General features: G+C 35.9%; 2 protein-coding genes across 3 annotated transcripts; both read right to left on the bottom strand.

The window, feature by feature from the left end:
* Positions 1-449: 449 nt before the first annotated feature.
* On the bottom strand, positions 450-6,298 carry LOC123005569 (proton channel OtopLc-like). Of its 2 annotated transcripts, XM_044399365.1 has the most exons (10): positions 6,152-6,298; positions 5,902-6,105; positions 4,838-4,934; positions 3,076-3,274; positions 2,689-2,797; positions 2,369-2,648; positions 2,144-2,319; positions 1,411-1,768; positions 1,129-1,357; positions 450-1,079 (listed from the first exon to the last, which is right to left on the bottom strand). In XM_044399365.1, the coding sequence occupies exons 1-10, from the start codon at positions 6,296-6,298 to the stop codon at positions 509-511; spliced, it is 2,370 nt and encodes a 789-aa protein (XP_044255300.1). In that variant the 3' UTR covers positions 450-508. The 2 variants fall into 2 exon arrangements, with proteins under 2 accessions (XP_044255300.1, XP_044255302.1); XM_044399367.1 differs by lacking the exons at positions 5,902-6,105; positions 6,152-6,298 and having other exon boundaries at positions 2,369-2,639; positions 4,838-5,150.
* Positions 6,299-6,815: 517 nt separating this feature from the next.
* On the bottom strand, positions 6,816-8,730 carry LOC123005571. The gene is made up of 5 exons (XM_044399371.1): positions 8,222-8,730; positions 7,992-8,170; positions 7,803-7,941; positions 7,559-7,750; positions 6,816-7,319 (listed from the first exon to the last, which is right to left on the bottom strand). The coding sequence occupies exons 1-5, from the start codon at positions 8,339-8,341 to the stop codon at positions 6,888-6,890; spliced, it is 1,062 nt and encodes a 353-aa protein (XP_044255306.1). The 5' UTR covers positions 8,342-8,730; the 3' UTR covers positions 6,816-6,887.
* Between the last annotated feature and the right edge of the window lie 3,447 nt (positions 8,731-12,177).

The raw sequence follows: 12,177 nt of genomic DNA on the forward strand, positions 1-12,177 counted from the left end.
AGCGAACTATTTCCTTTTATTTTCGACGATGTGAAACGGGAAGAATCGAATCTGTTGTCGCTAATTGGAATGGCGGCGACATTATGCGTACACAGGGAGAGAAAAAATCTAGTTGAAGCCGCCCCTGGTTGCTAAAACACGCGCTCATACATGAGTGACGAAACACAATCGCTTGTTCACTGGACCGTCCTGGTACACGTCGAAGGCTGGCCAAGTTTGTACAAAAACTTTTTTGTTCCTATTTTTCGAGAGATCAAAGTTAACATTTCCGTTTAGAACCAATCCCATTTTACATTCTCGATGGAAATATATTCATCTAGAATTCGACGTGCACCAATGATTCAATCCGATTCAATTAACTGTTTTATCTCGTTTAATTACTTCCAGGCTTGAGAGGCGACGAAAAAATACAAAAAATCATCTTCACATTAATAATAACACTTTTTCTATTCGGCAGGTATCGTTTATTGTACAAAAAACATAAATTATTATCCAAATACAGAAACATTTAATAATGTTTACTCTCTTCATAAGCGTATTTCCATATATCTACAATGCAGACCGACGAGTGAAACCTGTAGAACATCATTAAAGGGACACAGAGGTGCCCTATGATCGTCCACAGCTCCTCCCCATAGAACTCGTTCTTGTGATCTTGCAAACCGTGCGATTTCACCTCAAACGTTTGCATGATCCACATTGCCACATTACAAACAATGAGGAAAGTTAATAACTCCCTCCCGGGTTTTTCTCTCCTGAGTTCCTTACTGTTGCTACAACGTCGCAATCCATCGATGATAAGCGGCGTTTGAACCAGAACTTGACCAAGTTCCAGGATGATAAGTGCTATACTTGAGGCATTCTGGGAGATGACAGCTGGAATAATACTGACAATTCCATTTAGGAAAAAAGCTGGCATACAGCCGAAGAGAAGGAGATCATCAAGAAAAGACACATGTGACTGACTGACATCCAGTTTTGTGATTTGTCGATAAGCAAAAATGACAGTAATGGTCATCAGTAGAGTGATGATGATGGATGTGGAGCTGTTGATCGAGACGGCTTCCTCGTTGTAGCGTCTGCAAAATTGTGGTTTTTCGTTGTTAACAAGCGAAAAAGTTTGCTTACGAATCGTTGAAAGCGATGAGGAACAATATAACACTGACAACCGTCAAGACCATGATGACAATTCCACTGAAGAGTCCCTTGTTGGCTGAATGGCAATCGGCGTGAATAACGACGTTGCTCTCGAGATTATCATTGTTTCCTACCGGAGTGTCGCATTGTCTCGTCGATGACATTTCCTCTTTCTGTTTGCATTTCCCGATGCTCTGCCATATCACGAATAACACCCCAACTAAACATTTAGTTTGAATAAAGAGCGTCCACACACGCGTTTGTAATTCTCACCGACAAGGATGCTGTACTCGACGGAGAACGGATACAAATAAGGGGAATAGTTGCGATAAATCAAACTGAGACCAGCATCGTTCTGACATTCGCCGACGAATTGACGAACAGTCGTGTTGAGATAAGCCGTGAGAAGTTTTGCGCCCCTTTTGTCGTACGAAGTAAGAGGAAGAGCGTGAGGACTGGTAAAGAATGCTGTCTCAGAAGTGGTTGTAGATTCATCGGTTGAGTCTTCTTCGTGGTGTGACAAGGATTCGATAGTCTCGCGAAGGATCGTCCACACCCAGAAGCATAAACTCGAGGCTATGCAGTGCATCAAACCGAAACGAACCACAGCCAAATGACGGTTGACTATTATCTAAATGAATGGAATCACGAAGATTTAAACACAGATTCAAATGTCAATACTAACAAAAAATAAACAAATATATACTTTTAAAATTTCATATAAAATACCAGTGTAAAATTATTCCATTAAGTTATTTAGGTTTTAATCCGACAAGCTTTAAAAAATATAAGATTAGAAGCATGATCGTAGATTCTTTTAAATTTTGAATAACTTACTTGATGTAAGGATGAGTGGTAATACTAATAATGTTAATAGATAATTGAAAAATTGTCTCAATTTTATTCTAACGCTATAATTCACCAGTGTGTTGTAGATCTCATACTCGTAATATAAATCTAGGCAATTCAGTCGCGTAATTACTTATATTTTAAGCCCAAAACTTACGTTGGAATATTTGAAGATAAAGTAGAGTAGAAAAAAGGAGTAGATGGGATACACGATGTCAAGAATTAGGCTAATCACTGTTGCACATTTGTAGAAATCTTCTCCTTCTGAGGTTAAAAACAGTATTTGGTATCCTATAAGGAGTCCACTGTGTATCAAATGGCCTAGACAAAAAACTGAAAAAGTATGATTATTTGGAATTGTGTAACAGTTAAGTAACAAAACCTGCGGCTCCAATTTTGAGATAAAAATTAGCGGAATGTCTGTCCTTGCTGAAACAGTAATGATGTTCTAATTGCTTTACTCGGATGGCTTCCGGTAGCCTGATATTAAGTTGGTAATCACCGCTGGCCGATTCTTTCATTTCGATATCTTCGGCAACGTTCTTCTCTAACAGATCGTTGTATTTGTTTTTTTTTTTTACGTATAGTTTGACATCGACTGTTAAGTAAAGGATGAAGATGAGCGCAATGACGACTAAATAAAGGCTGAAAGTCTGTAAACGCTTATTGAGGGTTATTTTCCCGACTTTGATACTCTCTTACTTCAGCTATGGGGTTGCTTTCCAAAATCACATCGCTTATATAAACTACCAAGCCCAATGTGACGATAAAGAGGGCATACATCGAGCTGAGGATATTCGTGAGGTGCTTCCTGAAACCGAAATTTTCCGATTAATCGCTGCTTTGTGCGAAATAAATTACGCATGTAGATCACTCCGTAATTGAATACTTCATATAATTCCGCTATAATTTCGGATTCAAATAGCACCGATGTCGCTAACAATGGCCAACTGTAAAACGTAATTGCTATTTCCTCGCAGAATGCTATTACAATAATACGTGGCTCTATTCCGGCGTTATTTTCGACATGTTTCATCGAGCGATTCGTTTTATTTCACCATTTTTTTTAAATGTTGGTATTGTATTCACCTGAAATTTTGTTTTTTGTCTTCTGGACTCGTCGATTTTGCTTGATCGCTGGTCGATTCTAGCGACATGGGAGTTTGGACGAAATTCCGGTTATAGTCGCCCAGATCGTTGCTAAACGCTGTATTGACGTAACATTCTGTATCTGGCGTTGAATACAACTCCGGTTGGCTACCGGAACTTCGACGTTTATTGTTACCACCTAAAAATTCAAGTATATTTGTCTAGAGCTGTACTTAAGTCATTGTTAAGCGAAATTTAGTAATTAGCAGAATCCAGTTGCGAAAAAGAAAGTCCCAAAATTTAAATACAATTACTTTAATAAAAACTGACAATGTTTTCAATTTTTTATAATTCAGATAAATTCTAATGCTGACGTCAACTCAGGCTTAGTTTATTTAAAAGCTTGCAAAACATTAAATTCATATTAAAAACAAAGTCATATCAAATCAGAATAAGATGTACTTAGATAGATAAAAGATAAAGTATCATGTCCTAGTCATCATTGAAATTAATTGTAAATAAATTATTTAATGTCGTTATCAGAATCATTGATAATCTCAAGGAATTAACTCTATTTTAGTGATGTCAACTAATTATCCGGACTTAATTCCAATTACGAGTACTTGGTTAGTGCAATTGAGAAAAAAACGTTCTGCAAAATTTAACGGAAAAAAAAAAACGTTTGGTATACAAAATTTTTAGCTACAATCGAAAGTAATTTTTTGAAACTAATTAGTGTAACTAGAAATAATTGGTTAATAAATAAAAATCTAAGAGCCGATTTACAAAATGCGAATTAAAATCTAAAACTAATTCGAATTAAACCTAAACCACTTTATCTTCTTCGAAAACAAAACTGCATTTAATTAAATGTGATAAAATGAATTAATTAATAGGAATAAATGTAGTGGATACAGTAAAGTATAAAAGAAACCGAGAATTAAGAAAGCTTTAAAATGATGAAATAAATTACGTAATTACTCATTAAAATACATTTCAATAAAATGCATCAACAGCTGTGACGAGTTATTATAGGAAATTATTACCTCAAAAATTTTAAGGAACTGATGTAAATATCAATATTTCTAATAAAATTTAATTATTGTTGGACTAAAAACAGTATGATGCAAAAAAATAACAATAAAAGATAGCCAAATATTTCATGCTACAGAAAATTAGTTTGGTAATTGGCCAGTGTTGTAATTAATTAAAATTAGATTAAATTAGCATGAAAGTATGTAATAGGTATTATAAAACTGTATAGATTTACAATTTTCAAAAGTAGCAAATTTTATAAGTATACCTACTTGTAGGTAATTAGTTAAACAATTTATTAAAGTATCAATAACATGAATACATTTATTTTTAATTAATTATTTTTTTAATTGTAGGTAATCAAAAATTAACTTTATTATTTTTTAAGAAAATTAAATCCCTAGGTAAATTTAATAATTTGTAAAATAATATATTTCATACAGAAACTTATACCAAGAAGATTGAAGTACTAGTAAAAATATCTAATTAACCTAAACTGAATTATTGGAGTTACTATTAATTAATGTACCTAAGTTATTTCGTAAATTGTGTAAAATGTTAAATTAGTAGGTACCTAATTGCTTTAAATTATTTCTATTTGTTAATGTCTCTAAATCTGCAGTCCTTTATGATTTTCTACAGCTTCATAAAGATTTTAGAATTTTTTTTAGATTTTGTGCGTTTGAAAATGAGATAAGAGGTGAATTAATTAATATTTTTGACTTACCGAATATTTCGTCGAGGTTGGAGATATTACTGTCCCCATGTCCGTTGGCGGGCAAGACGAGCTGGAGCACCATTCTTCCATTCTTCGGTCCGATGTTCTGGGAGCACAGAACGTAATTATTCAACTTGTGCAAACTCTCATTGCGATATCTTTTCAAAAAAGTGTGTGTAACAAACCGATCATGCATGTCGTACATTTTGAAACGTATTTTTTAGCGAACATTGCAAATTCGTCGTCAAAACGTTACGCTTCTCTCGAATAAGACAGCTACGAACGGAAAGCGGACGTTCTATTGTATTTTCGCCCAGCGAGCATTCAGAACGACTGTTTCTCTTCCATGTAAAACATATTTTGTACACTCATGCCGTTTTCTTTTAATTTCACTTAATTGCAATGGTAATGAACGACGGTGACAGATGCTTCGATGATTATTATAAATAATATAACAAGATGAAAAGTAGCCGTGTTGCAAAATCGCGAATTTTGAGAGCATGAATGGCTAATTAGGAAGAAAGTTGCAAATGAATGGAATGAATTACGCTAAAATGAGCAGTTTTTACGGTTTTTAGTTCGAAATTAATCTCGAGTCGACTTGAACAAAAATCACAGATCAACCAGTGAAGACCGCGGTTGAGAAACTGTGAAATTCTTTCCGGAAATTTGTAATAATACAATGAAGACGATTACAACATGGTTTGTGTAAGAGACCCCTCTCGAAGTATTGTTACAGATATTTGAGCAACCGGCAAGATTGATGACATCGATTTTCTGTCTAAAACTGGTTAATTTCCAAGCGATTCCCGTAATGCGCGTTTTATTCAGAAAATTTATTGTTTTATTACCATTTTATTATTTTATTGAGACGCCGTTATAATTTACGTACAATAAATCATTTCGCGATCGAATTTGATTTAGACAACTTTAGTTTATTGCTTTGTGTGACGCTCCAGTAAGTTTATCCGTTTTTTTTTAATAAAATTTTTACTTCCCAGTGACGCCAAAAGATAATCTCACGCGATAAAGAATTTTTCGGAAATCAACATCGTATCTTAATCTTAACTCACGTTTTTTAAAATTTCCGCTTTAAAAGATACTCCTGCTGAAGAAGTTACTGTTGAAACACTTCTCTGAAGCCTCAAATTTGGTTCTGTTATGGTCGAAACAGTCCTTTGGTTCGCGGGAATTCTCAAAAAATTTTCAGAATTTTTTTTTGTTACATCTGTAGCGGAAGCACTTCTTTGAATTAAATGCTGTCTGGTTTTGCCATTCTAAAATTATTTTTTATTGTGTTTTTTTTTAATAATTAAAACTTACTTCACCCTTTGGTACACTGAATGTAGTATTACGCAACTCAACTTCACTTTCTTCACATAAACTTTGTATCGAAGTTTGTGCTTTATGATGGTCTAACTCGACAGAAGAACCATCAAAGCACTCACTAACACTTCTAGATGTTGCCATTGATAGGAAATATAAAACTAACTTTGGAACAATATCATCGATTATTTTATTACCGTATTGTAAATATCTTTAATCCTAAGTCTTTGTTATCTTAATTAATATTTTTAAAATGTGGTGGTTAAGTAGGAATATATCTGTTTGAAAAGTTATAGACAATAAAATGTCTGTTGTCATAAATTATGAAAACAGACATTGCCAGTAAAATTGTCAATTGTAAACAATAAAATGACGAAATTTTTGAAAACGAAGTGCCACAAGATTAACTTGTTAACATTGTTGTGGCTATAAATAAAAGACAAAAAGACACAATAAATAACAAATATTTGATAAATTTGATAGCAAAATAAAAAAATATGTGTAAATTTGTTAAAAAAATAAGTATGCCATTAGAAATTTTGTTAATTTGGTTTGAAGGCAATTAAATTAACAATTCTCAATCCGGAACAGCCGTCTCAAATAGGCGCATTTCCTAAAAATTAGTGCCAAGTTCGCAAATAAACGGAAACATTTTAATGAGTTCATTTATTGACTTTTTTGATGGCGCTTCAGTCAGTCTTCTATTACAGTTATCTGTTACAGTTCCCTACAATTAATTCCCCAACATAATAGCTTCCTGCTCCGCGTGATGCGCTTCTGTTTCCATTGTCCTTTTCGGAATTATCGTAGGACCTGTTTCTTTATCTTCCGGATGAAAATGAACTTGTCCTTTGAGCGTTTCTTTATCCAACATTCGCATTTGTACCAAATATTTCGGCGGTGTGATTTCAGGATGATCTAAAAGATACTCGCAGTAAGCTCTGGTTGATCTCAAATGGGTGATTCCCTGCCAGACTGCCGCCATTGATTCGAGATGTTCCGGAACTCTCTTGCAGACTAACCATTTGTCAATATCCGCCATCTTTGGGGGGATCACTTGATGCTCCTTGTCTATTTTCGTCCCGAAAGCGAAAATCCTCTTTTGCTGCTTTGAAGCTTCCAAATCTCGGAGTAGTTGGCGGTGCAGTTGGCTACGTTTAGCCATCTAGAAATAACAGGCTTGAGCAATAGGGGACGCCACCAGCTCTCTACCTCGTTTCAAATTTATAACACACACTTAGACTTTACACGATACTTTTTAGAAATTATAATAAAGATTATACATATTTTTAGCAGTATATAGTTGTGTTTTATTCGGTGATAGATTTGAAATGGAATTTTTAAAACAGATATGGCTACTTTGACTCTACGGTCATTGGTTGAAACCAAATGTATGCCACTTACATCTGGCATGGCCTTGAGTATGGCCACGCCGTCCGGCACCGAGGCCATCTCTTTGACTCGGACTTGCAGTGACCTTGCAGCGTGCGTATCGAACCCAATTTCGAACATCTTCAGTACTAAGGGCACGGTCAAGGTCGTGGGTGAATCTTCGTCGCTTATGTTCTCCATCCATTCGACGAACTCGGTCGCTATCTTTAATTACAAACGGTGCTAATTACGTTCGAGGGTTAATCGGAATTCCTACCAATGTCGTAATCGCCTCTGCCTTTTGAGTCAGACTCATCTCCTCAAGTGATAAGGGCGGTAAGGTATGCCAGATAGCCGCCCGGTCGGGCCGACGCCGAAAGAAACGCGTGTAGGGGTTGTTGGGACCGACCTCTTTTCTTAAATTTGAGCTTTAGAGAGGAGACCAGAGCGGAAAAATATCGGTTACCGTTGGTTGTCTTCGGTTGGGATTGAGTCGTCGGTTTTTTGCTCGTCGGAAGGTTTGAGGGATTCGTCATCGGTCGTTGGGTGCTTGCAGCTTCTTACAAAGCTCAATATGCTAAGGATCCTGTTGAGAAGTTTCTCTGGGAATATCTCGTTTACGACGTCGAGGCGTCTATCGGGCGGCTAAAAAGGGTTATAACCGATCTCTCTCTTTAAAAGTCAGCGAGAGCTCACGATGGCCGCTTCGGATTCCAGCATGCCGAACAATCTATGCCACCAGTTTGTAACTTCCGCAACGTTCCGTTCATATTTACTTCGTCGGATAATGTGCGAGCACTTTTTCTTGGGTTCCATTTCAAGATATGACAGTTGGCAGGTATATTTTCCTTGGTAACAAGTTTGGTCGATTTGAACTTCGATTGAAATTCCAGTTAAGAAATAATTTAATATTTTGTATGTATTTTTGCTTAATAAAAAATAACGTTTTGCAATTCCCTTTGGATAAATGCTTTTGAAACAATATTAAAGCAAAGAAACCGAGAGGAGGAGAGAAACGGAGAAAATACATTCTGATGGCTACAAGATATAATAAAATGGAACAAATGAGCCAAGTCAAAGTTCAAAGCAAAAACGGATTGATGGTATGAAAAGGAAATTGGTATGCAAGGGAATTTTACCGGAATGAAAGAAACGAAGGAAATGACTCAATGGCCATTAATGCCAATGAAACCGGTCAATATTACGACTAATAACTGTTTTCTTGGCGTCGTTAAGAACCATTATTGGCATAACAGCTCGTTAACTTACTCGATTTGACGGAAATAACACAATCATTTATATTTAGTTGAGACCACTTAATCATTCTCAAGCCGATTGCTTTTAACACAAGTTTTAAACTCAAATTAAAAGTGCTATTCCTTCTGATTACGCCAATCTTTTTTCTGATAAATTGGTGCTTTGTGATCAAATTAAAGTAGCTTTTGAAACAAACATTTGATTTTAAAATATGGGTATGAATAATTGTGTTTTGATTATGTTTAAATTGTTTCAAACTAACTATAAAGTCTGTTTTTTTTTTAATGGAAATACCAAACATCTTGACCTTGACACCACTAGTAAATTCATTCCTGACAATTTTAATAAAAGAAGTTGGCAGCTCCGGTTTTTTGAATTAATTAGAAAACAATGTCATTAAACGTCAACACAAAAATCGTCTAAAAAATTAGAAACGAAACACCAAAAAAGGAACAAATTCGGTTCCGCTAACAGTTTTTAGAAATTTGAAAACGAATAGTTCGCTAGCAAGAAAATTGAAAAAGCACCCGTTAAAATGTAGACGCAATTTGTAATGCATGTTTGCTAAACATTTTCTAATTTTTAGTATTGAAATTGATGAGAATACAATATAAACATCAAGGAGAAATAACACAATTAAATTATGTAGTAGGTTTGGTTGCACCGTTTTTGAAAAACGAGTTGAAAAAGTAACAATTTTGAAACTAAAGCTGAAGAAGAATTTATAAAATGCAAAAACTTTGAGCTTATTTCAATAAATTACATAAAATTTATTGCCAATCATCAAAATACCTACTTGTATCTTTTGATAAATAACTTTTTCCTGTATGTACATAATTTTTCTTCATCGTTTTTGTAGCATTTTTGTCCACAACATTGTACTTATTTGCGGTGTGTTTCTATCAAAATGATTAGCACTGAATTCTGTCTTTAGACCTTAGGTAATGATGTCTGTCCTCAGGTATTCAATTATAGCGTTTTCAAAGAGCAAACAGGCACACAAGATTCATAAAAGTCAAAATTTTGACAACATCTCAATTTGAAAACATAACCATAATTTTTTAACAAAATTTCTATGGACAAAAACAAAGAACAAACAAAATTTGTGGCTATGGAGAGAAGCTGCTGTCAATTTTTTCACCAAAATTTTGACTTGGTAATTTCCATTTAAAGGAAAAACAGACTTTACCTAATAGTGTCAATTTTGAGCAAAGAGGATTTTTGGGTAATATTTAAGTTTAAAAAAAGTGATTTTTTACAATTTTTTGAGTATTGTTTATTTTGAGCATTATTTATTGAGTATTATTGTGTATGTATTAAAGTGCGATGTATCCTGTGCCTTCTTCACCCGTGCTTATAGTGTAGTGGTATTAACAAGATTGCAGATGTGATCGTTAGAAGTTGCATCTCTGCATGAGTTTTCAATTTTGAACTTATTTCCTATCTGCCAGTATACTTGATCAAGTGATCAAGTTGAAAGTGCGTATATTTCAATGCTGTAAGGTAAACCAATTTCGTTTCGCCACAATTCCTTTGTGTGTTAAAGTTAAAACGTTGTAAAAACCGTGACACTGGTGATTGGAGTACCTAGAGGTATGCAGCTGAGGTTATTGGTTTTCGGTGTCTTTGTGAACGTCACAATTTCAATATGAGCAAGACAAAGTGCCGGTCTCGTAATGATAAAAACATCAAGGCCCGAATAATCCAATAATCCGACATGTATGCATACGCGCATCCACGTTCGAGAGTCGATCCATCCCGTCTTATTTATTCCCTTTTCGTGTTTATGCAACATCTTCGAGACGCGGATTGAGCGGTCCCGGAACGGTTTATGCTACAATTAAAATGATTTAAAGCCGTTTTCCGTGCACTTTTATGCTCGACGGCCATCCTGCTACATTTTTGCCCAAAATGTTGGCACAAACTCTAAATCCCTAAAGACAGGTGGCGGCCGCACGTCTGTTATTTCCAATAATTTAATCAAAAGTGAAATGCAAATGAAATTCAATCTTTCGAGCTGTTTTCGGAGGGCACGAGAAAACTCGTGAGCGGAATTTAATGCGTGCATTTGCCGCCAGAGTGCAGGACACGAAGTTTCGCATTACTGTCGACGTTTACTGCTGTTTGCCTACTTATGGCCCTCTCGTTATTTGCCCAATTTACGGCGGACGAATGCAGCGGCGCCGATATTACACGACTGATGCTTTTTAATAATATTTATTTAATTGAACGCGGTACGAGTGAAAAGTGTAAATTTTTAATGAAACTCGCTTTTAATTAGTTTCATTATTTTTTGCAAGTCGGAGCTTTGTTCCCGAGTCATTCTAGAGATTCTTTTGTAACGCGGCAGAAACGTAAATATCACTAGAACAACTCATGTAACGCGTTGTAATTTGTCGCAGTAGGTAAAATAACAAATTTTTGTGATTAACCCGGCGCATCCACCATTTCCAAATAAAAATATTTAGGGGTTGTTTTGTGTGAGACTGGAACAATAAAAGCAATTTACAAGTGAGTTTTCTTGGGCTATAGAGGCGTAATTGTGTGTCCAACGCCGTCCTGAGTGGCGATTAGGGCCGTGTTGTGCATTGGGTGCAGACGAAGTGTTTCGTGTTTTGAATATTTGAGTCTTGGGGGAAAAACCTGCAATTAGGTCGTAACAATAGCGTGATGCTGCGGTCAGCGGAAACGGATGTCGCAGTCAGTTCGAACAATGCATACATTCAGTTGAAGTAGGCTAGTTTATGGTCTTCCATAGAGCGAAATGGCCGTCACAGGTGGGACAGAGATGGGCTGAAATGTACAAAGACTCGTGGCACACTTGATGCAGTCGTAAAGCAGAAGACAAGACAGCAACATCGGCAGGAAGCGTCGTCATCTGTCCTCTCTCTGCCTGAAATCGCTCGACTGAAAGCAAACTTTGTCGGATTAACGTGCTGCCAGCTGAAATATTCAGAGGAAGAGAAGACGTTTTTCAGGAACTTGTGTTCTCTAATAATCGGAAAGTCGGCGTGAAAATTTTGGAAGGACGGCATTTGGGGGTGCGTCGTCACCGCCTTTAATAAACTTTGATATATTTTCACCTAGAAGTAATTACGAGTAAGAATTTCATATCGTGCCTAACACATGTCTTGAAAGGAATTGCTACTCCTAAATTACAATAACTGTCTGGAAGTTACTAGGCGTTTTCAGATCCTCAACCGCTTCCTTGAATACGAACACAAATCTTGACGTCGCTCTAACACACGACCAATGCAAAATTACTACGACAAATTATGGTACACCCTAAGGAGACTCAACATATGTTATTATCCAATCGATACTTACGCAGATTTACAAGTTTTAGAACAAGTTTCCAAGAAAAACGGGTAATTAACGACTCGGAACGGATAACA

This window comes from Tribolium madens, unplaced genomic scaffold (assembly GCF_015345945.1).
Source record: "Tribolium madens isolate multiple individuals breed KSU strain unplaced genomic scaffold, Tmad_KSU_1.1 Scaffold_20;HRSCAF=117;Tcas5.2_LG4, whole genome shotgun sequence".
In the NCBI taxonomy this organism is placed as follows: domain Eukaryota; kingdom Metazoa; phylum Arthropoda; class Insecta; order Coleoptera; family Tenebrionidae; genus Tribolium; species Tribolium madens.

Coding starts and splice junctions, on each gene's coding strand:
- LOC123005569 (XM_044399365.1), bottom strand. CDS start 6,298: ATGGCAACATCTAGAAGTGTTAGTGAGTGCTTTGATGGTTCTTCTGTC. Junction 6,106..6,151: donor TCAGTGTACCAAAGGGTGAA/GTAAGTTTTAAT, acceptor AAATAATTTTAG/AATGGCAAAACCAGACAGCA. Junction 1,358..1,410: donor CGAGTACAGCATCCTTGTCG/GTGAGAATTACA, acceptor CTAAATGTTTAG/TTGGGGTGTTATTCGTGATA.
- LOC123005571 (XM_044399371.1), bottom strand. CDS start 8,341: ATGGAACCCAAGAAAAAGTGCTCGCACATTATCCGACGAAGTAAATAT. Junction 8,171..8,221: donor TGGAATCCGAAGCGGCCATC/GTGAGCTCTCGC, acceptor AACCCTTTTTAG/CCGCCCGATAGACGCCTCGA. Junction 7,942..7,991: donor CCAACCGAAGACAACCAACG/GTAACCGATATT, acceptor CTCAAATTTAAG/AAAAGAGGTCGGTCCCAACA.